This window comes from Lampris incognitus, chromosome 21, assembly GCF_029633865.1.
Source record: "Lampris incognitus isolate fLamInc1 chromosome 21, fLamInc1.hap2, whole genome shotgun sequence".
Taxonomy (NCBI): domain Eukaryota; kingdom Metazoa; phylum Chordata; class Actinopteri; order Lampriformes; family Lampridae; genus Lampris; species Lampris incognitus.
The window spans coordinates 24,664,754-24,691,483 of NC_079231.1; the positions used below are offsets into that span (position 1 = coordinate 24,664,754).

Consider the following 26,730-nt stretch of genomic DNA (forward strand, 5'->3'; position numbering starts at 1 on the left):
CCTCGACTTTACAAATGTACTTGGCTAGTTACCCCACTCTTCCGAGCCATCCCGGTCTCTGCTCCACCCCCTCTGCTGATCCGGGGAGGGCTGCAGACTACCACATGTCTCCTCCCATACATGTGGAGTCATCAGCGGCTTCTTTTCACCTGACAGTGAGGAGTTTCACTAGGGGGACAGAGCACATGGGAGGATCACGCTATTCCCCCCCAAGTTCCCCCTCCCCCTTGAACAGGTGCTCCAACCGAGCAGAGGAGGTGCTAGTGCAGCGACCAGGACACATACCTACATCCAGCTTCCCACCTGCAGACACGGCCAATTGTGTCTGTAGGGACGCCTGACCAAGCCGGAGGTAACACAGGGATTCGAACCAGCGAGCCCCGTGTTGGTAGGCAATGGAATAGACCGCTATGCTACCCGGACGCCCCAGGACTCTACAAATGAACTGAATGGTTTCTATTGTAGTTTTGACACTGTAGGACTGTCTAGTCAGTAGGGAGAGGTAGCGGATAAAGTTATGAAGTTATCAGTATGTGACTTCACAAGTACATGGGAACAAGTTTCTGCACATTAGTACTCATAAATCCCCGTGTCCTGATCGAATAAGTTGTAAGACTGTGTTTCACTTGCCACCCCTTCTAAAAGATGACTAAAACGCGCTTTGGACACAGTGCTGTTCTGTGGCAGCATGTGAGGAGGATGCTTGACATCATAACACATGTATTTTGTACTGTTTCACTATTGCCAAGTGTAGTCAGTCAGTGCCTTCATTCAGTGTTTATTCATAAACTTATTACGGTGTTGTGTACTTTGCCCACTCAGCATGTACTACAAGTCTACCCGTCCTGAAAGAAATATCCCTCCTCTGATGCTCTTCCGGAGGTTTTGTGCATGTTTTTTTTTTTGTGCAAATTGGCCCTCATCCAAATAGAGGTTATAAGGATAAGGAGAGTGGTAAATTTTTCTTTACTGTGTGTACCTGTTTCTGGAGAATGTGAATGTAAAGTTCCAGAGTGAACTCGTACTGTGAGTCAGTAACTTTCTCCACTATGACATTTAACAAGTTAAATTCAACACAGCCATCTCCCACCCAAAGTCCATAAACACAGGGGCCATAAAGTATTTCTGATTTCTATACAAAAAGCCAGGCCTCACCATTTTGGTTCTCCAAGAACTCCGGGAAGTAGAAGAACTCAGGGATGAGCTCCTTTACGTCATTGGGGTTATCCATCAGGGCTTGCCATGTGGCAGGGATAGAGTGGAACTGGCGGTCCGCACAATCAAACCTGGGTCAAAGGTGAATTGCACTGGTCAGCAGAAAACTTTGATTATTCAAACTCAAGCGAGGCATGGAGGCCCAGAGACCTTCCTCTACAGGCTGTGATGACTATGATCCATGCAAGGCAGAAAGGACACTTCAGAATGTTGTGACTGACTTCTGTTTTCTTTACGTTAAGCATCCAGCTTGGACAACTTACTCACATGTGCAAACTTACTTGGCTAACCATAAAAAATGAACGTTTAAAGGGGGGAAGAGAGGCAGGGAGCAAAGATGGAGGGAGGAAACAGACAGATAGATGAATGAAAATGTTATGGATGATAGCATGTTACATAAATACAGAGGAGGGTAAATTAACTGGCTGGCTGGTGTCCTTACCGTCCACTCTGCAGCTGGATGTGCAGGGAAGTGAAGGGCTCTACTCTGATCAGGTAGTGCATGACTCCAGCAGCATTGGAGTAGTGGGTGCCATAGTGGAACCTGTCTATAGTGCCCGTCGGGTCCTCAAAACTCTCATACCTGATGGACACATTCACAACGTCAACATGGGGTAGCAGCAGCCTGAAGAATTGAGAAGCCTACCTGTAATCTATAGGTCACAGACTCAAACTGCTGGATCTGCTGGGACATTCTGGGCAAGGGAATGAGTGATGCCTGAACAAATGTGTGTTTCCACAACAGTGAAAAGAAAGTCCATATCATGATCATAGGAAAACTGAATGCTGAAAGGAGCAACGCCCTGCAACATCTGGCTTGTTCTCTACAACCAGACTGTGATACCGCTGACGGAATAATAGGAAATTCATCCATCCATCCATCCAAACCGCTTATCCTGCTCTCAGGGCTGTTGGGATGCTGGCGCCTATCCCAGCAGTCATTGGTCAGCAGGCGAGGAGACACCCTGGACAGGCCGCCAGTCCATTACAGGGCCGACACACACACACGTGCACACACACACACACACACACACACACCCCCTAGGGACAATTTAGTACGGCCGATTCACCTGACCTACATGTCTTTGGACTGTGGGAGGAAACCAGAGCACCTGGAGGAAACCCATGCAGAAACGGGGAGACATGCAAACTCCACACAGAGGACGAACCGGGACGACCTCCAAGGTTGGACTACCCCGGGGGCTGAAACCCAGGATCTTCTTTCTGTGAGGCGACCGCACTAACCACTGTGCCACGTTGCCGTCCATAAAAGGAAATTTGCCTGCCTAAACAAGTACTGTAGAGTTGTCCTGGTGTGCGGCCCAGAGCCTTTACTATACTTTACTGTGCTTCTCTTACGTGTAAATGGGTGCAGCTCTTTCTGTGTATTTGTGAGACTTTGATTCTGCACCTATGATTGTTGTAGGAATTCACAAGGTTGCCTTTGTGTAGGGTTAAGTACAAAAACAGGTTTGTTCCCGATTGATCGCAACTGAAATACCAATGAACTCCTCGACAAATGAGGAACAGCATCCTGCATAGTAGCATATGTCATTTCCAAGCTCAACTATGTCCCTTACAATTACATCATGAAATGCAATTTTTGTGAATGGCAGTTCAGTTTTGTCAGTGTTTTACCTGTGTCAGTATTTAGACATCACACTAAACACTGCTATGACCACAGATAGCAGCAGTCAAGCTGTACCCACAAGACATTGTGTATTTTAAAAAAAGTTTTACTTCTACTTCAAAGTTTTTTTTTCATAAAAGTGAATGGTGGGGTATGGAGTCTTGTTAGAATCTATTGTAACATTGGCTGGTTATAAGTGGCAGTTGAGTTTTCTATGTACTATATCCTGGTTATTATCCTGGTTATCATGCTAGTTATCATGCTGGTTATCATGCTGGTTATTATCCTGGTTATTATCCTGGTTATCATGCTGGTTATTATCCTGGTTATTATCCTGGTTATCAGGCTGGTTATTATCCTGGTTATCATGCTGGTTATTATCCTGGTTATCAAGCTGGTTATTATCCTGGTTATCAAGCTGTTTATTATCCTGGTTATTATCCTGGTTATCAGGCTGGTTATTATCCTGGTTATCATGCTGGTTATTATCCTGGTTATCAAGCTGGTTATTATCCTGGTTATCAAGCTGTTTATTATCCTGGTTATTATCCTGGTTATCAGGCTGGTTATTATCCTGGTTATCATGCTGGTTATTATCCTGGTTATCAAGCTGGTTATTATCCTGGTTATCAAGCTGTTTATTATCCTGGTTATCATGCTGGTTATCAGGCTGGTTATTATCCTGGTTATCATGCTGGTTATTATCCTGGTTATCAAGCTGGTTATTATCCTGGTTATCAAGCTGGTTATTATCCTGGTTATCATGCTGTTTATTATCCTGGTTATCAAGCTGGTTATTATCCTGGTTATCATGCTGGTTATTATCCTGGTTATCAAGCTGGTTATCAAGCTGGTTATTATCCTGGTTATCAGGCTGTTTATTATCCTGGTTATCAGGCTGGTTATTATGGGTTCTGTGAAGTCATGTGGTTGTTTTGCCCCTAAAACGACCTAGTTACCACATGGGAACCACTAGTTACTTTCTATCAACTACTCAGCAAGTGCTAACTGTAATACTAAGATTAAAATAATTTACTTCAGGGCGTCCTTGTAGCGTAGCAGTCTATTCCGTTGCCTACCAACACGGGGATCTCTGGTTTGAGTCTCCGTGTTACCTCCGGCTTGGTTGGGCGTCCCTACAGACACAATGCTGCCTGTCTGTGGGTGGGTGGGAAGCCAGATGTGTGGGTATGTGTCCTGGTCACTGCACTAGTGCCTCCTCTGATTGGTCAGGGCGCCTGTTCGGGGGGGGGGGGATGGAATAGCGCGATCCTCCCACACACTACGTCTCCCTGGTGAAACTCCTCACTGTCAGATGAAAAGAAGCAGCTGGCATCTCCACATGTATCGGAGGAGGCATGTGGTAGTCTGCAGCCCTTCCCGGGTCAGCAGAGGGGGTGGAGCAGCGACCGGGACGGCTCAGAAGAGTGGGGTAACTGGCCAAGTACAATTGCGAGAAAAACGGGCTGGATGAGACGACCAATAAATAAATAAATAAATAAATAAATAAATAGTTTAAGTCAAGAATCCTTTTTTCCCCCTCTCTCTCTTTTTCTCCCCAATTGTACTTGGCCAATCCTCACACTCTTCTGAGCCATCTCGGTCGCTGCTCCACCCCCTCTGCTGACCCGGGGAGGGCTGCAGACTACCACGTGCCTCATCCTAGACATGTGGAGTCACCAGCTGCTTCTTTTCACCTGACAGTGAGAAGTTTCACCAGGGGGACATAGCGCGTGGGAGGATCACGCTATTCTCCCCAGTTCCCCCTCCGCCCCGAACAGGCACCCCAACCTACCAGAGGAGGCGCTAGTGCAGCGACCAGGACACATACCCACATCTGGCTTCCCACCCGCAGACATGGTCATTTGTGCCCACCCGACCAAGCCGGAGGCAACATGGGGATTCGAATCAGCGAGCCCTGTGTAGGTAGGTAACGTAATAGAGTGCTACACTACCCGGACACCCTTAAGTCAAGAATTCTGATCAGAGTGTTAGAGAAGACTGGGTGAAAGGATGGACTGGTGAAACATACTTCTCTCTGACAGCCTTGGCATTGCGCTCATTAAGTACAGCCACCGGTTTGGAGAGATCCCTGAACACCTGAGGGTCTGAAAGGTCTAGTTCCTCTGAGGTGTAGTCTGCTAAAATCCAAGGAAACTGCACACACATGGCCACGCACACACACAGAGACAAAAGCACAGAGTTAAAATCATTACTATACTGTGTACATTTCAGACCTGCAGCATCTCTCTGAACATACCACTGGGTACTGAGCCAGGTCGTTGTATGTTCTGCCTGCTATGGTGTTGAGCTGAATCAAGTAGTCAAAGTTGGAGATCTCCCGGTTTACCCATTTCTAGGACAAAAGAGAGACAGCAAATGCAACCATTTTAAGACTCAAAGTTGTAATGTAAAAACGGATACCTGCCATAACTATGAAAACATGAACAGCAGTGGTGTATATGGGACATTTCAGCCAGGAAAGAACACCCTGAACGTCACCCATTATATTTCACCATCAAGCACATGCAAGAAGACATCTGCGGTCTTTATTTAAACATCACTCTGGCTGAAAGCTAGCCATTATTAACTGGTTTAGATGTTAGAGACCATGAATGATTAAAAAACTCATTGGATACATAATTTTAAATGTCTGAATATATATTTAATCCATAATTTAAGTTTGTAGTCAGTCATAGGTGGTGCTAAGAAGACCATAACACCCTCAAAACACATGTTAGTTAGAACTTAGTTGTCTATGATGTGAAATTTGTCTTTGGCTTCACCACAGTCAACATAGATTACAAAAGGACAATAACAAAAAACAGGACAGCTTCACAACGATCAACCTGTCGTACAAATAAGCCAATAGTAAGAACAATAAATTGGGGAAACTTGGAATTCATTCATAGGCAATTCACATACAGTTAAATACACCACTTATGAAAAATACAACGTGGCAAAATCTGCAAGTGTGAGACCAATCTACAAATTCGGGGGGGGGGTGAGGTAAGGGGGTGCCCCATATGATTGATGATATGTTTTTTTTAAAGATTTTTTTTTGTTGTTGGCATTTTCCACCTTTATTCGATAGCGATAGGAAAGGTAAGGAGAGAGAGAGAGAGAGGGGATGACATGTAGCAAAGATCTCGGGCCGGATTTGAACCCTGGCCACTGCGGTAAGGACTCATGTAAGGTCTTATGTGGTATGCACTCTACCAGGTGAGCCACCAGGGCGCCCTCGATTCATTATATGTTTAATAATTTAACAATTAAAACTGCGCTTGGGACAAATGATTTCTTGTAGACATGTTTGGTGGCTCTTGGCAGTCTAAAGCGCCTTTCTGAGGGAAGCAATTCAAATTGTGGGTACCATGGATGGGACGGATCACTTGTTTTATCAACAGCTTTCTTTTTGGCATTGAGTACATGCCTGCTACTTAGTTATATCTGTGGTTTCCCTATGATTTTACTGGCTGTAATAACAACTCTTGACAGTTTCCCTTTATATTTGACATCCAAGTGTCCATACCACATGACCACGTTAAAAGACAAGATACTTTCAACCAGATTCTTGTCCACCATTTCAAGAATTTACTGGCTTACCCCGAAGTCATTAAGCTTCCCAAGTAAGTACAACCTCTGCATAGCTTATTTAAAAACATAATCTATGTTATCTATAAAATTAAGGTGGCTATCTAGATAAATTCCCCAATATCTGAAACAACTAACCGTTTCAACAGGGTGCCCTAACATTTTTAGGAGTTGATACAAGTCTGAAATGTAGTGTTTACTGGATATGACCATTTCCTTGGTTTTACTAATGTTTATCTCAAGAGCACTCGATTGACACCAATTCTGGAGGGACGTTACATGACTAAAATACAAACTTTCCCATGCAGTGTCCTGTTCGTGGAGGAGGCTGATGAGCGCTATATCATCAGCATATTAAAGTTAATTAAAATCTAAGTCTTGGATTCTGAACTCATTGTGTACACTTAAAATAATACGGGTGATAGAAGGGTACCTTGGGACACCCCTGTATTTTCTGATACATTGCCATTAAAGAACACTCTTTGTGGATGGCCTGCAAAATTAAGCCCACCATTCACCCCTAGATCCAAAAACTTTAGCAGGGGGAAATGTGTCTTCATTGTATTAAAAGTTTGAACTAAAATCAATAAATAAAACTCTCGTATAATGTGTAGTCAGTTGGAGATAATTGGCCACTGTATCAATTAAAGTTAGAGTTGCATCATCAGTACCTCATGATTTTTTTATATGCAAATTGAAGACGGTCAAGATGAAAAGCCGCAGATGATGTTAGGCGCTTATGTGGAATCCTTTCCATACATTTGCACAGAATAGAGGTAAGTGCGATTTGGTCTAAAATCATTGAAAAGGCTAGCTCCTGATTTCTTGGGTACAGGCACTATATTTGACAGTTTCCAGGAGCTAGGTAATAGTGCTCTTTCCAGCAGAAGCTGATATAGTTGCGTGATAACACTCGTCAGCTGGGGGACACAACCTTTGAGCACTTGTCCGGTCAGGCCATCAGGGCCCAGGGCCTTGTTTGGTTTACACATTAACTGCATATTATAATATACAACTTGATGTTTAAATACAATGTATAACAAATAATTTGATAAAAGTGTAAAAATGATAACATATAGATCAAAAAAACTTTTTGTGCAAAGTCTGGTTAGTATCAAGCTTAAGGTAATAACTCAACGGGTGGTCTGTTAGGGATGACAGTAACATGCAGGGCACCTCATTACAAGTACAACAGTTTTGAGTTTATTCTTCTAGCTGCTGTTAACTAAATACAATCTAGCACTACAGTAACAAAGTGACTTAGTTTGGTTGGCACATCATAATTTATTGTTTCTTAGTCACTAAACGTCCACAAACTGAGGCTCAATCAACTAATGTTTTGCCATTTAGTACACGGATCACGTGTTTGTAATTGTTCAGCATTGCTGAACTGTGCTGCAAACTTGTGTCTGTTGCTTATTGTATCTATGTGCAGGATCAAAAAAACAAAACAAATTCTGCCGCCTCGGATGTGGTCAGGTTTTAGCCTCAGTCCTGACCTGTGTGAGCCCGGAGGCTTTGAGGAGTTCCTGAGGGGAGCGGGTTCCATACAGGTTGAGGGTGCGCAGCAGCAACATGCGGCTGTATACCTTGTTCCGTGCCTGTCAAAAGCAGAACATTGTCATTATCATAGGTTTCTGTGCAATTGGAGAATAAACATAGATGTCAGTGAAGTGAAACAATGAACTATCTCATTTCACACTCTCAAGAGTTCAGAGCTACATTGTCAACTGAGAAGTTCACTTGTTTCAGGGGGAAGGGGTGTAGGTTTCTGGCTCACCTCCTTCTTGAAGTTGAGAAAGTAGTTGGTCTGGTCGATGAGGAAGATCTCGAGAGCCGAGCGGCGTAGGTTGTATCGCCGCAGGTGGATCTCTCGGATCTGAGACAGGGGCCACTTAAAGTCATGACCTATTCCTTAAGGACACAGATGGACATCAAGAAAGGTTAATATGGTGAACGAGAAAAAGTGCAGTGATGTGCATCCACTTGTTGCTTTTTTTGTATTTAGAGTATAATGCCTTCTCTTTTTAAGGTGCCTATTTAAAAATTGCAGCACTTTTCCACATTTTTCCTCAATCTTGATCTGCATTGCACATTCATAAGTTTAAATGGTGAAAGCTCTAACAGTGGGTAGGCTTTAAAATACTTTTTTGTTGTTCCTCTAAGCCATCTCTTTTTATAACTTCACTGCATCAATTCCTCCTTACCCTCCTCTTTTTCCTGGCTGCTGTCATAGAAGTAGATGTGTTGGGTGGTGAGTTCCAGGCGCCCAGGGACCACGTCCACCACCGTCACCAGCTCACAGTCCTCCCACAGCACCAGTTTCTCTTTTTGGCCTGCCTCCTCTGGCTCAGCCCTGGACCCAGGACAATGGCATGCCATTAATAAGTATGAATAATCCTTGAATTTTGATTTAGATGAAACAATTCACAACCACAATCTACTGAGTGCCTTTTGCCTCCTGTTACAAAGTTTATTTAAATAGTAACTTAGCGGGTTGATGCTGTATTTTACTTTTCACCTCAACTCACCTCATCAGCACTGACTGTACTATATGCGAGTGATGGTTACACAATTTTATTTCATTTTTTTTGGGGGGGGGGGTTCCCCCTTTTTCTCCCCAACTGTACTTGGCCAATTCTCCCACTCTTCTGAGCCGTCCCGGTCGCAGCTCCACCCCCTCTGCCAAGCCAGGGAGGGCTGCAGACTACCACATGCCTCCTCTGATCCATGTGGAGTCGCCAGCCGCTTCTTTTCACCTGACAGTGAGGAGTTTCACCAGGGGGACGTAGCGCGTGGGAGGATCACGCTATTCCCCCCAGTTACCCCTCACCCCAAACAGGCGCCCCGACTGACCAGAGGAGTTGGTAGCGCAGCGACCAGGACACATACCCACATCCGGCTTCCCACCCGCAAACACAGCCAATTGTGTCCGTAGGGACGCCCGACCAAGCTGGAGGTAACACAGGGACTCGAACTGGCGATCCCTATGTTGGTAGGCAACGATGAGACCTGTACTTTAACTTATAATGACTTGATTAAGTTTGAAGAAGCTTGATGTCCAACTATGAGCCCTTGAGAAGCATGTGAATGCACTCACATTTTAGATGGTTGAATATTATTCTGATGTCAATGTTCGAGCAACAACACTCAGTCCAGAAACTCCATGGATTTAGTGTAACATACTCAAGACTTACTGACAGATAGTGGTAAAGTCATCCTCTGATATACATTACATAGATAACGTCTCGCCTATACTGCCAGGTATGATAAAGTATATGATAAAGTATACTAAATGACTGATGGTGGTATAATTTAGTTGTTGTAAACCATTCATGAAGCACTACTACTGACTGGTTATTGCTGACAGTAGGGTCATCCTCTGGTAGCTCGAGAATGTCATCCTCCAGGTCGCTAACCTTGACCTGCTTCACCACCTCGAGCAGAAGGGAGTCTGGGTTCACAGGCTGCTGCTGGACGCCTGCAGAAGGAAGACACCAGCGAGGCTTGAATGACAGGGGTGGGCTGCACTATTAATATCTAGGCCCGGAAACTTGCTATGTACAACCATCCCACCTTGAGTGCTTTATCTCCTCCTGGAAGGTCCTAAAAAGTGCACTGTCAAAAACAGAAAGCACCTTTGCTTATATAGATATTTAATCTTGATTTCAAAATACTGCCAGATGGAGATGTAAACTCTGCTGGGATTACAAGGTGGAAAGGAAGAACTTGGTTTCACGGTTATCGTTTTGGGATGACTGAACAAGAGTAATTTGAATCAACAACTCCCTAAATATCACCACATAGTGCATATCTGCCCAGAGCGGAGACACTGACCAACTGCTGTTACACTATTTCACATGTAGGGATGGGTAGCATTAAGATTTTAATGATACTTCTACTTTTACCAATACTGCTTATCGATCTGGAACTATAACGGTACTCTTTTTAAACCCCCCCCCCTTTTTTCCCCCAATTGTATCCAGCCAATTATCCCACTCTTCTGAGCCGTCCTGATCGCTGCTCCACCCCCTCTGCTGATCGGTACTAACGGTACTCTTTTCGGTTCTATTTGTTATTTTTTTAAGAGAAAAAGAACAGTATGAAGGTTGCTTTACTTTCTCATGTCTGGAGACAGCGTTAACTTTAATCACTAACCCATCCATCTATCATCCAAACCGCTGGAGCCTATCCCAGCAGTCATTGGGCAGCAGGCAGGGAGACACCCTGGACAGGTATCTCACACACACACACACACACACACACACACACAGACACACACACACACGGACAATTTAGTATGGCCGAGTCACCTGACCTTCATGTCTTTGGACTGTGGGAGGAAACCGGAGCACCCGGAGGAAACCCACACGGGGGAGAAAATGCAAACTCCACACAGAGGACAACCCCTAAGGAACCCAGGACCTTCTTGCTGTGAGGCCACCACATCAACCATCACACCAACCATCACATCAACCACATCAACAATCACACCAACCATCACATCAACCACCACATCAACCACCACACCAACCATCACATCAACCATCACACCAACCACCACATCAACCATCACACCAACCATCACATCAACCATCAGACCAACCATCACATCAACCATCACACCAACCACCACATTAACCATCACATCAACCACCACACCAACCATCACATCAACCATCACATCAACCATCACATCAACCACCATACCAACCATCACACCAACCGTCACATCAACCACCACACCAACCATCACACCAACCACCACATCAACCATCACACCAACCAACACACCAACCATCACATCACCCATCACATCAACCATCACACCAACCATCACATCAACCATCACAGCAACTGAGCACCCCTTGCATTCTCCCAACATGAATGTCCTTTTTCGAAGATTCTAAAAGTTCGGCATCAGAAATATCAACCTCTTCACTACACAAACAATCTAAAAAAACTCCTCCATGTTAGAGCTGTGTAGATCAATCGACTCCAAGAGGATAAATTCTGAGTCTCATCACCAGCCAGTCAGACTAGCTTGGTCTAGTCAGAAAGGCACAAACTGAGGAAGCCTCTTGGATGAGAGGGGAAATGTCTTCAAGGATATATACCAAGTCCAGTTGCACTTGATTCAACTCCTTTGGATAACCATGACCTGGATGAATGAGAACATTCACAGACATGTGTAGATCAAGGGTTCCCAAACTCTTCCATACCAAAGCCCCCCCCCCCCCCCATAGCACTAGCTTCTGGCCCCGGGCCCCCATTGCAAGATGTCTTTAAAAACTCAAGGACAATATTAAGGCAATCTAAAAACTAAAAAAAATAAATAAAAATTTCCCTCATCTTTCGTCCTAATTGCAGAGGCCCCCCTGGCGGCCCCTCTCCTCCCACTTTGAAAACCACTGGTGTAGATGAAACAAAAGCATTACCCAGGTTGTCTCGCAGAGCGCTAGCTTCACGATGAGGGTTGAAGTTGTAGTTACGGACCAGCTTGAGCCTCATGCGGGAGTAGTTCTCAGCGCTGGACACCCTCCAGTACATGTGATCCTGCTGCCTGGTGGAAACAAATAAAAATAACTGCTGCAACAAACCACCCAAAAAGGGACAGAAGATGAACACAAATATCTCAGACCCCACTGTGTTGAGTTTCACAAAGCGTAAAATAAGTAACCCCCCCCTTTTCTCCACAGTTGTACCCGGTCAATTACACCACTCCTCCGAGCCATCCCGGTCGCTGCTCCACCCCCTCTGCTGATCCGGGGAGGGCTGCAGACTACCACATGTCCAAGCCGGAAGTAACACAGGGATTCGACCCGGCAATCCCGTATTGGTAGGCAACGGAATAGACCGCTACGCTACCCGGACCCGCTACCCGCTTCTCCCACCGTCTTGTTTTTCCCCTCTCTGTCCCCGTTTTTTCGGCCCTCCGTGCTAGCTGCCTGACTAGCTAACTGGCTAACAACCCCTCAGCTAACATTAGCTTTACGTGAGCTCTGACTTTCTGGCTCTCCACGTTAGCTTGCAGATCTGGCTCCGTCCCCCAACCCCCGCTGGATTATTTATTTTATTTTGCCTCGGCAGTGGACACTATCCCTCTTTGGACCATCATCAACAGGGCCTAGCATAATCTGGACATCACCACCCCCGCTTTTTTTTTCCGGCCCACCATGCTAGCCGCAACTGGCTAACCACCACTCGGCTAACATTAGCTTTACTTGAGCCATGACCTCCTGGTTCTGCATGCTGGCTTGTGGTTCTGGCTCCGTCCCCCAACCCCGGCTGGATTATCTACTTTATTTTCCCTCGGCAGTGGACACTATCCCTCTTTGGGCCATCATCAACTGGGACTAGCGTAATCTGGACATCACCATCCCTGGTGGCACTCCCCTTCATATCGTGAGTAGCTAGCCTCATCCCATCCGTGCTCTGCGCTATCCCTCTTACGTTTCCAACGTTATTAATCCACCCGTCTCATGGAACCAACACTCTGCCCTCTTGTTTTTACTTACGTTACCCTCCTTATTACGACTACATAGAATACCCTGGTTTCCCTTTTTATTTTCTCCCCTGATTAGCTTCCCTCCTCCTCCCTTACACCACTCTCCCGATGAACTCCTGTCCCTCAACAAAAACTACCGGCTATTCTCTGTTGCACGCACCTCCACCCTGTCTGCTGGCATCCTCCGCTGCCGCCGTTATCATCATTGCGGTCCCAGACACTCCCGTCATCTACATTCTTCCACTAACCCTGATACAATATCCCACATCCAAACCCTATGTTCCCACCGCCCCCCTCCACTGCAACCCTCCTCACTGCTAACCTGGAAAACCTCAGACCTCTCCAGCATGCCCCCACTACATTGCCCTCTCATTCCATCAACCTTGCCCTCCTTAACACCTGATCACTAAATAACAAAGCTCTTATCATACATGAAACAATCACTGATAATTCATTTGACTTTCTACTGCTCACTGAAACCTGGCAACAACCTGGTGACTTTTTCTCCCTCAACGAAGCACCCCCCCCCCCCCGGTTTTGGCTACATCTGCAGACCCCGTCCCTCCCATCGTGGAGGTGGTCTTGCTGTCTTATTCAATCAGAATTTCACTCCCCACTGTCTCATCATCTGAATTCCTCGCTTTTTAAAATCTGCTCAATGGCCGTCATTCTCATTTACCAGCCACCCACACCAAATCCATCTTTCCTGTCTGACCTCTCTGAACTCCTCACAATAGCCTCATCTCTCTCCTCACACTTACTACTGCGTGGTGATTTTAACATCCACATTGATTTACCCACCTGTAAGTTTGCATCAGAATTCATTACTCTATTGGACAATTTCAACCTCACCCAGCATGTCACTTTCCCCACCCATGTCAAAGGCCATATCCTTGACCTGGTCTGCTCTGTCAATCTACCGATACACAACATCCATCCATCCCCATTTCCTCTGTCAGACCATAATCTCATCCAGTTCACTATTCCATCCCCAACTCCTCGGCCACACCTCCTCAGAGAAATAACATTCCGCAATACTAAATCTATTGACCCCCTCCAACTCTCTGATCTGCTCTCCTCTGCTCTCCCCCTGGAACCAGCCTCTACCTTACCTGATGATCTCACCAATCACCTCAACGCCATTCTGTCTGCCTCCCTCAACACCTCTGCACCCTGGTTCACACCTGAGCTCCGCACAATGAAACTGACTGCCTGCCAACTGGAACGACTCGCCAAGAAAAAATCTCTCACTGTACATCAAGAAGCCCACAACCTCCACCTCTCTGCCTACAAAGATGCCCTCACCACCGCTGCCAAGTCTGCCTATTTTTCCACCATCATTAATGATTCCAACCGCAACCCCCGCACCCTCTTCTCCACTGTAAACAACCTCCTCAAGCCCCGTGCCGATGCCCTCTCTACCTCTACTGCTGAACAATGCAACTAATTTCTCCAATTTTTTGCAGACAAAATCGCCGCTATCAACAAATCACTGTCCCCTTCATCTGACTCAGCAGCACCTACTCCCACCCCTCTTCTCCCCATTCCTCTTGACCTCCCTTCCCCTCCTCCTGATCGCCGCCTCTCCCGGTTTGTTCCAGTTTCCCCTACCACTATCTCTGAACTCATCAGCTCATCAAAATCCACAACCTGCTCCCTTGATCCCCTCCCCACCCCCCTCATGAAGAAATGCCTCCCTGCCCTATGCCCCTACCTCACCAACCTTTTCAATTCCTTACTGTCCCATGGAATTTTCCCCTCTGCCTACAAAACTGCAGCTGTCACCCCAATTCTCAAGAAACCTGGTCTTGATCCATCCTGCCTCAACCACTACCGGCCAATTTCCAATCTCCCCTTCCTCTCTAAAACCCTGGAACGCATTGTCGCCACACAACTCCAAACCTACCTACACTCCAACAACCTACTTGAACCCCTCCAGTCTGGTTTTCGCCCACTCCACAGCACTGAAACTGCACTCCTTAAAGTAATTAATAACCTCCTCATCTCTGCTGATACTGGAGCCCTCAACATCCTTATCCTCCTCGACCTGAGTTCAGCCTTTGATACTGTGAGCCACAACATCCTGCTCACCAGATTGAAAGATGTCGGCACTGAAGGCACTGTACTCAGCTGGCTCCAGTCTTACCTCTCCAACAGGTCACACGTCATCTCACTTCACAACCACTCCTCTGTTCCATCCACAGTCACACCAGGTGTTCCTCAAGGTTCTGTACTCGGCCCACTCCTTTTCATCATCTACATCCTCCCTCTTGGTCAGATTCTCCGCCATTTCAACTTGGACTTCCACTGTTATGCTGATGACACCCAGATATACCTCAGCACCAAATCCCCTCACAATCCACCCCTCTCTCACATTGACTCCTGTCTGTCTGCAGTTAAAGTCTGGATGCAGCAAAACCTTCTCAAACTCAACAGTGACAAAACTGAACTCCTCTTCATTGGCTCCAAGTCCACTGTCAGCCAAATCAACAACCTTGCACTCACCATCGATGGCACTACTGTCTCCCCTTCCCCCCCAGGCACGCAACCTTGGTGTGATCCTTGATCCCACCCTCTCCCTTGAGCCACATATCTGCCAAATGGTCAAATCGTCCTTCTACCACATTCGCAACATTGCGAAAATAAGACCCTCTCTCACACGCCCCACTGCTGAGATACTGATCCATGCCTTCATCTCCTCCTGCCTCGATTACTGCAACTCACCCCTCTATGGCATCAGTGCTAGCTCTATCAAGAGACTCCAATTGGTCCAGAACGCATCTGCCCGACTTTTAACTTTCACCAAATCCTGGCACCACATCACCCCAGTCCTAAAAGACCTCCACTGGCTACCCATCTCCCACTGGATCAATTACAAACTCCTGGTTCTTACTTATAAAGCCCTTCACAAACTGGCTCCCCCATACCTCACTGATCTCCTCTTCCCCTACCAACCCTCTCAGTCTCTCAGATCCACCTCAGCCCCCCTTCTCTCTACCCCCAGGTCCAACCTCCGCAGCTTTGGTGACCGAGCCTTCTCCAGAGCAGCTGCGAGGCTCTGGAACTCACTTCCTCAAATCATTAGAGACTCAGAATCCCTCCCACTCTTCCAATCCCATCTCAAGACACACCTTTTCTCCATTGCCTTCTCGTGCCCCCCTGTCCACTCATACACCCCTGGTCTGAGGCAGGCTGGGGACTGAGCACTTGACCTGCATCTGTGATTTATGATGTTTATTTTTCTTTCCCTTTATATCTGTCCAAGTCGGAGAGCACTGCTGGCGTCATCTGTAGCTGCCGCTTCTCCCTCTCATAGCCCCCCTTCCCATCCACCCCTGTATGTCTGTGTTATGTTCATCTGCCGTCTTGTTTCACTCCATTTATTGTAAAGCGACTTTGAGTACTAGAAAAGCGCTATATAAGATTGATTTATTATTATTATTATTATTATTATTACGTCTCCTCCGATACATGTGGAGTCACCAGCCGCTTCTTTTCACCTGACAGTGAGGAGTTTCACCAGGGGGACGTAGCGCGTGGGAGGACCACGCTATTCCCCCCCATTTCCCTCTCATCCCAAGCAAGCAGCCTGACCGACCAGAGGAGGCGCTAGTGCAGCGACCAGGACACATACCCACATCCAGCTTCCCACCTGCAGACATGGCCAATTGTGTCTGTAGGGATGCCCGACCAAGGTAACAAGGGGATTCGAACCGCCAATCCCCTTTGGGGTAGGTAACGGAATAAACCGCTAGGCTACCCGAACGCCCCCAATAAGTAGCTATTTAAAAGAGATACAGAATGTGAAGAGAAATAGGTTTAGGGAACAACAGACATTAGCTGTGAGTATATGGGATGTTCCAAAGCCTGGAGCATTCCAGACCCATTCGCCCTAGTGGATGCGTTGCTGTGCAAATGTGTGCTATCAACAAAGATACTGCTGCCTCAGTACCTGTCACACCACGGGCCTCTCTCACACACCAGGCCCCGGCGGGAAGCCTTCCACTGTCTGAGGGTGGCACTGCTCTGGGTGTTCTGCTGCTTCAGCATGTTGTTGTATCGCAAGTTCTCCTGACGGCCACGACGTGAGAAGGGCTCCACAAACTGCTCCTAAATAATGTGGAGAAGTCAGGGATTGACTGTGCGTGTATGCATGTGCGTGCGCACATAATGCTTGCATTTACTTTAAACTGACCTGAAAGCAGATCTTGCTCTCGCCCCTTTCTCGTTCTCTCTTATGTAGGCTGACCATGAAGGCCTCATAACACTCCTTCCAGTAGAGAGCCATGTGCTCATGGCCCTGGCTGAACGTCTCAATCTCATACTGCTTCATGTAGGGGATGATCTGTGGACAGAGGGGCAAAAAGTGGAGGCTTCAAAATCAGGAAGGATCTCTAACAGCCTGTTTAATACTACTTGTCCTTGTGTTTACTGAAAAAAAAAATCTCAGTCAAGTTCAAGTCCGTTATATTATTTGGGCAAAATACCACAGTAACTGAGCACATTTAGCAGGTTATGCTATTGAAAATATATGGAGTGCCCCTTTGCAATCTGATCTTTATGGGGCTTTCACACTGAATGAGCAAATTCCACCCAACCCACCCCCCCAATATTGTAAGACATGAACAAATGTGTGCTGCTCTGAGCAAAATTAGTGGACTTGCACCCAACATTGAACCTAGTTGAATTTCTGCCCTGAGTGCTGTGCTGTAATACTGTGTGTCCATTAGTTATGAGGAGGTGTCAGGAAACAGGAGGGGAAATCGTGGAATATCCACTGAGAAATGGCAGTGGTTTGTGTGGTGTGAGCCGGGCAGATCGGGAGAGGCTCTGTCACATCGGCTACCCCGCCTGATAGGGTGGACTCCAGCGGAGTTGAGCCACGTGTAGAGGCTGAGGATTCTGCTGAAACGCTCTGCTCCATGGGCCAGTGTCGGAATAACACCAGAAATAAAAACAGACTTTCCACAAATACCTAAAAAGCTTAAAAGGTCATTAAATCCTTTTTGGCGGGCGTCCAGGTAGCGTGGCGGTCTATTCCATTGCCTACCAACACAGGGATCTCCGGTTCGAATCCCCGTGTTACCTCCGGCTTGGTTGGGCATCCCTACAGACACAATTGGCTGTGTCTGCGGATGGGAAGCCAGATGCGGGTGTGTGTCCTGGTCGCTGCACTAGCGCTTCCTCTGGTCTGTCGGGATGCCTGTTTTGGGGGGGGGGGGGACTGAGGGGAATAGCGTGATCCTCCCATGTGCAATGTTGCCAGATTTGAATAGCCCAATCAAAGCCCTGAACCCACCCAAAAATACCCCCCCTTTTTTTTACTGCCGTTTAGTAGAAGGTTTCTCTGTCTGTCCGGTAATGTATGTAATAATAATTATGTTTATCAGAGCCATTTTGACCCACCCAATCAAATAAAAAGTAGCTCAATCTGGCCACGCGCTATGTGCCCCTGGTGAAACTCTTCACTGTCAGGTGAAAAGAAGCAGCTGGTGACTCCAGATGTATCGGAGGAAGCATGTGGTAGTCTGCAGCCCTCCCCGGATCGGCAGAGGGGGTGGAGCAGCGACCGGGACGGCTCAAAAGAGTGGCATGATTGGCCAAGTACAATTGGGAAGTAAAAGGGGGACCCCCCCCCCCCCAAAAAAAACATTTTTGGCTAACTCAGACTGCTAATGAGCTGCATCGTCTGTCCCCACATGAACGATCACTCGATTGGTGGAGGACGGGAGTGAGCGCAGCAGCCCCAGGAGCTTATCCAGGATATCAGGGACTGTGGCACCAATGAAACAGCGTATGGCTGCATTGAAAAAACTGATGTTCCTGATTATAGATTCCCCAACTATTAATATTGCTGGGGAGAAAAGGGGAAGGAGATGTTGGCTGTGGGTTCTCATGGCAAGAGAGTGCATGATCAACACTGTGTGTGAAATCGCCGACTGGGGATGGGGTGTCCGAGCCAGCGTGTTGTGGTAAGGCAGTGACATCAGTTCTGGAAATGGATTTCCCTGCCGGCTCGGGGCAAGGAAGACTTCGAGAGTGTCTAATCGTGGCCTCTTTCAGGATCTTATGACGGGAAGAGGAGGTCACTACCCGCGATGAGGGCTGTTGTTTTGACATTAGTATACTTTGGACTGCCTGCATTAGTCTTGGTCCACAGATCCCATTTTTACAAGGAGAACAGTTCATTGGCCCTGTGATAGCCTGGCGGCCTGTCCAGGGTGTCTCCCCACCTGCCCCCCTAGTGACTGTTGGGACAGTTGGATGGATGGAACCGTTTATTGCTGAGCTGATGACACATGAGCCACAATGGCTGCTAGACCTTGTCTTGATGCATGCTCAATAATCCAGGTAAGAAAACCAGAGAAGGTTGAATCAGTTCATCTGAACACAACGTTTATTGAGAGAAACGTTTCATCACTCATCTAATGCCCCCTTTTCACTGCATGGTACTGGTTCAACTCGACTCGACTTTTTCATTTTCCATTACTGGAAAGTACCGGCATTTTGGTAACTGTTACCACTTTTCTGGTACCGCCTTTGTCGAGCTTCCAAAAAAACTGGAGCAGGTACCAAAATCAATGCGGACCAGCTACACTGAGGGGTACAGTTACGGTGATGGAAAACAACACTCTGTGAGTCGAGTCGAGTTGAGCCGCTACCATGTAGTGGAAAAGGAGTATAAGTGACCTTTTCAATCTAAACTGACTGCAGGTATCCCCACCCTTATAAACAATACAGTGGAATAACGACCCAAACCAACGATGAGTTTCATATGCAAATTGGCGTGACCATTAACTAGAGTTTCAATGGCCATGTGTACTAGTCACAGAAGGTTGGGGAATAATTGCAATCACAGCATTTTAAGGTGTACTCTTAGTTCCCCTCCCCCTCGGTTCAGGGATGGTCGTACCCGCATAACACAGATGGCCTCTTTGACTCCCCGTTCAAACCAGCGTTCCTCCCTATCGAGGATGTGCACATCCTCGTCCTTGAAAGAGTGGTCACTGGCCTGTAGATGGTGTAGACCAGGGGTGTCAAACTCCAGGCCTCGAGGGCCGCAGTGTCTGCAGGTATTTGTTGCAACCGTGCACTACACCACCTGATTTAACTAATTCGCTCACCTCCTGGATCAAGGAGGGAAAGGAACTAGTTTAATCAGGTGGTGTAGTGCATGGTTGCAACAAATACCTGCAGACACTGCGGCCCTCGAGGCCTGGAGTTTGACACCCCTGGTGTAGACTGTGTAGATGGTGTAGACTGTGTAGATGGTGTAGACTGTGGAGTCCTGGTCTGATGTGTTAGCTCTCCTGTGTTGTGTCAACCTCTTGGCCAGCGTCTGTTTAGTTTCCCTGATGTACAAGTCACGGTGACCCTCCTGGCACTTAACAGCTACACTATATTGCTCTGTTTGTGCCAGGGGACCTGATTCTTGGGATGGACCACCTTCTGGTGCAGCGTGTTTTGGGGCTTGAAAGCAACGGAGATGCAGTGTTTGGAAAATACACAACTCAACTGTTCCAACACTCCCGCCACATACGGAATCACCACTGGTTTACACTTAAGACAGCTGTTGTCCTTCTCCTCTCTTGGATCGGCTGGTGCACTGTTTGGGCGTCTTCCTGGCTTTGACAAACACCCAGTTAAGATAACCACACTTAACCTGGGCCTGTTTAATGAGGGATTTCTCCCCTTCCCCGGACGCTGTGTCGGTGGGGACGTTGTCAGCTCGATGGGGTACAGCGTCCTGTCATCTATGATCATCTTACAATGCTGTGATTGCAACCAATCTCACTGCAATCTGTTGCAATGAGAACACAACTCTTCTCTGTGGATAGCACACATGGCCATTTAAACTCTAGTTAACGGTCACAGAAATTTGCATAGGAAACCGACTGTTGGTTTTGGTCATTATACCACTGTATTGTTTATGAGGGTGGGGATACCTGCAGTCAGCTTAGACTAAAGAGGTCACTTAGATGAGTGTTGAAACCTAACTTGTCAATAATCGTTGTGTCCAGATGAACTGATTCAACCTTCTGTGATTTTTTTACCTGGATTATTGAGCATGCATCAAGACAGCCCAAAGACTTGCTACCCTCATACAAAGACCATGTTCTCAACATGTAAATCGTTAGCAGTTTATCCACAGTTTTGGTGGTGGGGGCGTTGTTGAAGAGCTAGTCAGTCAATCAGAGAGGGAGGTGCCTTTTGCCAGATTATAACAGTGAGGACAGAGAGGAAAACTTCCTAAAAAAGTTGATAAAACTCAAACGATGTTCCAACTTTTAAGCGTGGATGTCAACTAAATTACCAAAACAAGAGCAATAAAAGCAACAAAATCTAAGCAAGCCCAAAAATGCTCACATATTTGTCGAGGTAGACACGCCACTCCGGTGACTTGCAGTACAGCTTAAAGTCCTCAAAGAAGGAGGGACTACCGTTGGTGTCAGGGAGCTGTGGGAGGTGGAGTTCCATGTAGAGGAGCCGGTGGACCTTTGAGAGCAGAGTTCGCAGCAAGGGCACGAGGAAGGTGTAAGTGTCCTCATTCTGCTTCTGGACCGAGCGCCGCAAGATGCCCTCAACATTTCCCAGCAGGTAACAAGCCTCATCCTGGCTAGATACTTCCTTCATTTGCAGGATGCCGTTTAGCTTGGCAGTGGCCATGGCGCACACCTGTATCAATGGACCAAGGATGGAGGTCATTTAGATGGATGTTTTTTTCACACACAGAATCACACAAACACATCCTGTCTTCTCTCATCCCCTTCTAACGTTTTTTATGCATTATAAACAGGGATTTCAATGACTGGACGTTAAAGCTGAGGTAGGCAACTTTCAGTGTTATTTGAGGAAGATAGTCATATTGCTCTCATGGGGAAGCGTAATTCAATTGCTTGAGAGAAAATCAAGCCTCTGTGTTTGACCCTCCATCTTTAGTCAGCTCTCCAATTTATTTATTTATCAAATTTATATTTATATATATTCATAAAACATATATTTATTTAGCTATTATGTATATATATTTATTTATATAATATATATTTATATATAATATATATATATATATATTCATAAATATATATAATATATACACACAAAATATATATAAAATAAAATGTATATTTAAACATATATAAACTATATTTATATGTATATATTATATGTAATTAATATTATCGAATTTATTTATCTATAAAGCCCCTTGAGGCAAATTCGTGATGTGATATTGGGCTATACAAATAAAATTGACTTGACTTGACTCTCCTGATTGCTTAAGCAGAGGCTTTACCACTCCTGGTAGCTCGCAACCAGTCAGGGGAGCTCTCTGTGATGGGCTGGTCCTACTGCCTGTCAATCATTTGTGTGCATGGACCTTTTCATGCTTTTCTTGTCACTACGGACCTTGTAGAGGTGGATAGACTAACAAAGCATTCATCTTAACAAATACTTCACCTATAAGTACAAAAGTGCTTCACAATATCAATGTTGGCGTCACTAAGAACATTGCTGACATTTTTTTTTTACATGTATAGATTAACAGCTGCAATACATTTTACTTCCCGCAGCATGAGGACGTTGGACAGACATCACCAAACACTGTGCTGGTGCTTTGGACATAATGATCTTTAGTAATACTTTCACTCATAGTAAGAGTGCTTCACAACATCGTTAGGGTAACAAAGATTAAACTGAAAAAAAATTTTTTTTTACATTGCATATGAGTTTTGTCCGTTACAACAGCCAAACTCAGGCCTGTGTGGTGTGAAACTGGTTTGGATGGAGGGGATATGGGAGGGAGGAAGCAAAGCGAGGAGGGACAGGACTTTTTTGGGTGGTGTTATGACAAAATTGCTGACTTCTCTGAAGTTGCCTCAGCTTTAAAATCTATGCTTCTTCTCTGTCCAGTTAATCCATTGAACACACACATATCTTGACTTGCAATGCCTTGAAAGAGGCACTATGGTTGTCAAATCCCTCTTGGATGGCTCACCTGGGGGTCCTCCTGGGCCATGAAGCCCAACAGTAGACGCAGACCCATTTGGGAGAGCTGGAGAAACTGGCCATCTGAGGAGTACCACACCATCAAGCTGTCCATCAGCGACACAGTCTTCTCCAGGACCTTCTCTGTCCACAGGGCCGGGTTGATCAGGCCCTCCGCCTGCAGGAAGTCTTGCACCATATGGAGTAGCCGTATCATGTTCTCCGTGTGCTGGGGCAATGTGGCAGCCGAGGTCTCGCGGTTGTCACTTACCGCCAACTCCAACATGCGCTCCAGTAAACTGAAGAGGACCAGAGAAAGGAATAGCAGAAGGGGTGAGGGGGTGGGGTATGAGAAGTCATCATGCCTACAGTATTTTCCATGTGTTCAATGTGTATCCATCCACAACTATATGTCCAGCTCAGGCAAGAAGTTTGGTGGAGGTCTGACCTGAGTTTAATGTGGTCAACAGGAAGTAGCAGGTCATTGGCAGTGCCCAGTTTGGTGAGAGCTGAGAAGACCTTTCCACGCTCCAGCCACGCCACATCATCTGAGCCCTCAACACCCCGCCGCATCACACACAGCATGATCTCCAACAGCATGGTGCACAGCTCCTCCTCTGCCCGCTAGGGGGAGACATAATACAGAAAGAGAGACAGACATGAGGGCAACTGAGAAAATGATGAAGAGAGGGTTGATAATTTCCAGTAAACTGTTCATGTAGCCTTAGTTCAGAAACAAATGATGATTGTAGCCTAATGCATCTAACTCTCATTTCACATGTAGTCTCAGTTTCATTTTTGATGCCAAGACATACCTCCATCCAATATCTGAACCGCTTATCCTGCTCTAAGGGTCACGGGAATGCTGGAGCCTATCCCAGCAGTCATTGGGCGGCAGGTGGGGAGACTCCCTAGACAAGCCACCAGGCCATCACAGCCCCCCCCCCCCACACACACATTTATACCTAGGGACAATGTAGTACGGCCGATTCACCTGACCTACGTGTCTTTGGACTGTGGGAGGAAACCGGAGCACCTGGAGGAAACCCATGCAGACACGGGGAGAACATACAAACTCCACACAGAGGATGACCCAGGTCGACCCCCAAGGTTGGACTACCCCGGGGGCTCGAACTCAGGACCTTCTTGCTGTGAGGCGACCGTGCCACAGAGCTGCCCAAGGCACGGTGGAATATAAGCAAACCACAATAAATTGGTCTGACAGAGTGGTGCAGCAAAACTCCCCCGCAGTACTGGATGGGATCTGGATACACATGACGCTGTGGACCAGAGCGATAGCTGGCTACCAGATGAAAAAATGGCAAAAACAAACAGAAGGGTGGCAGAACAGAGCAAGCCACCTGCCTTCACAGCTGAAAGTTGTTTCTGTTGTAGGTTTTGAGATAGGCCTTAAGGTGCTGGGGTAGTCCCACAGAGGCAGTATGTGGTAAATGCAAAACAAAATACCACTCACCTTAATTTAGAGGTAACAGTAGAAACCAACAGTGTTCATGCAGGTCAGAATGATAACAGAATCTGTTTAGGGGACCAAATATCTTCAACTTTTTGCTGTCTTCAAGCAGAAAGATGTTTATCTTTTTTTCTTACTTCTGTGGCCTCCCATATGTGACGATGTGGAGGCACACCATCACTGAGAATGGAGATGTGATACATACCAACTAAAATGGTTCACCCAGGAGGGCTCAGTAAAAAGTGCCAGTCTCTTTTACTATCAAGCAATTTTAAAACATCACAATGCTCCTGAAATAATGACGGACCACGTTTTATCCTCTTAGGGAAGATGGAGTTACTCCTTTTCAATGACATATTAAAATTAAAAATGAGTGGTGAGTGATGGCTGTCTTTTTTTTTTCCGGGAGGGGGGGCTCCCAATTGCATCCAGCCAATTACCCCACTCTTCTGAGCCGTCCCGGTCTCTGCTCCACCCCCTCTGCCGATCCGGGGAGGGCTGCAAACTACCACATGCCTCCTCCGATAAATGTGGAGTCACCAGCTGCTTCTTTTCACCTGACAGTGAGGACTTTCACCAGGGGGACATAGCGCATGGGAGGATCACGCTATTCCCCCCAAGTTCCCCCTCCCCCCCGAACAGGCGCCCCGACCGATCAGAGGAGGCACTAGTGCAGCAACCAGGACACATACCCACATCCGGCTTCCCACCCGCAGACACGGCCAATTGTGTGTCTGTAGGGACACCCGACCACGCTGGAGGTAACACAGGAATTTGAACCGGTAATCCCCATGTTAGTAGGCAACATGGGGTGAGGTGAAAGTGGCATTTCATGCCATTTACAAAGCTTCAGAATACTGGCTACCAGATGAAAAAAAAATTGCATTGGGATGCTCATTGCCTAGACCATTTTTTTGCCAGGTTTAATTTAACTTCCTTTCACTCTCCATCCTTTACCCTTTGGGGTCTTGGTTATTTAACATTTTTTTTTTTTTGCAGTTTAATTGCCCCGTGGCTCACCTCAGCACTGTTGAAGGACTCCCCCAAAGAGATGTTGTCACTAAAGAGGAAGCTGTCTTCAGTCAAGGAGGAAGTTGCCTCACGGTCCCCGGAGCCGCCTGGTAAGGGCTTAGCCGTCTCCAACGGTGACGGCGTGCTTGGCATGCTGCCAGGTGTCTGGCTTCCTGTCTCCCCACCCTCATAGGCTTGCACATGGGAGAGGTCCAAACTCAGGTCCCCGGACTTGCCAGCAGCCCAGAAGTTGGGGTGTTTGTGTGGTTCTGTGGAGGCCGAAGAAAGTGGCGTGTCCAGCAGGGAAATGACATCACCATTCTCCAGGCTTTCCACAGAGCGCGAGTCAGCTGTGCTGAGCCGGTCATCTTCCAGCCTGTCTAGGCGGCCTGCACTGCCTGTCCGACCCCTCCTCTCCAGAGGTAGCTCCAGACGGTTGCTGCTGCTGGGACGTCCCAGGCTTAGGTCAAGGCTGCAGGTGCTGATGGTGTCGGCCCCTCGCAGTACCGAGGTACCTTCGACATTCCCTCGCATGTAGAGCCTTATCAGGGTGTCCTGCCAGCACTGCTGTTTGGTGATGTGGACGGCAGTGTCGGGCTGCGACTGGAGCAGCTGGTGCACCTGGACATGGTGGAGGAGCAGGGAAAGGAACGAAAGAGGAACAAAAGTAAGGGAAGTCGTGTCAGAGTGGATGAGTGGGAGGAAGGATGGATAGCATCACAGACAGAGAGGTGAAAAGGTGAATTGATGCATGCAGAAGGAAGAGGGGATGGCAGAGGAGGAAGGATGATGAAATGTATTATAAGCAGCCTGTCATTTTTGGAGTTTGGGTATACAAAAAAAGTTCCCTATGTGTGTGTCTCTGCATATAATTTACTCACCCTTTTGCACACAATAAGGCGTACACTAGGTCCTGCCCGGTGTGTTAGTTGGACTAAAGCCATGAGATCCCTGTAATTGATCACTTGATCTGTAGATGACGCACACACACACACACACACACACACACACACACAATGATAGAAACAGAACAAAAATCAGAAAAACAGATAACCACACAAAGACAAATACATTCCTGTTACAAAACACTTGAAGATATAAATTGTAGTTTTCCCTGTGACTGCACCGATTGGAGTACATTTGATGCTGCAACTGGCAACCCGGATGAACGAACTGACACGGTGACATCTTACATCAGCTTTTGTGAAGACATGTGTGTACCAACACCTTCTGTACATAGAACGATAACAAGCGATGGTTCACAGCCACGCTAAGACAACTGCAGCAGGCCAAGCAGGATGCCTACAGCACTGGGGA

The 26,730-nt window shown here is 46.8% G+C and overlaps 1 protein-coding gene across 1 annotated transcript in view; it reads right to left on the reverse strand.

Moving 5' to 3' along the window:
* The window catches only part of nbeal1 (neurobeachin-like 1), a 132,546-nt gene that overhangs the window by 29,855 nt on the left and 75,961 nt on the right, over positions 1-26,730 (reverse strand). Inside the window, exons 26-41 of the mRNA XM_056300960.1 lie at positions 26,295-26,383; positions 25,423-26,034; positions 23,380-23,555; positions 22,942-23,230; positions 21,315-21,623; positions 17,143-17,292; positions 16,900-17,057; positions 11,878-12,002; positions 9,794-9,920; positions 8,647-8,795; positions 8,220-8,353; positions 7,939-8,040; positions 5,106-5,201; positions 4,878-5,002; positions 1,658-1,798; positions 1,156-1,286 (exon numbers count right to left, since the gene is read on the reverse strand). Coding sequence (XP_056156935.1) covers positions 1,156-1,286; positions 1,658-1,798; positions 4,878-5,002; positions 5,106-5,201; positions 7,939-8,040; positions 8,220-8,353; positions 8,647-8,795; positions 9,794-9,920; positions 11,878-12,002; positions 16,900-17,057; positions 17,143-17,292; positions 21,315-21,623; positions 22,942-23,230; positions 23,380-23,555; positions 25,423-26,034; positions 26,295-26,383 — 2,913 coding nt within the window. The remainder of the gene's footprint in view (positions 1-1,155; positions 1,287-1,657; positions 1,799-4,877; positions 5,003-5,105; positions 5,202-7,938; positions 8,041-8,219; positions 8,354-8,646; positions 8,796-9,793; positions 9,921-11,877; positions 12,003-16,899; positions 17,058-17,142; positions 17,293-21,314; positions 21,624-22,941; positions 23,231-23,379; positions 23,556-25,422; positions 26,035-26,294; positions 26,384-26,730) is intronic.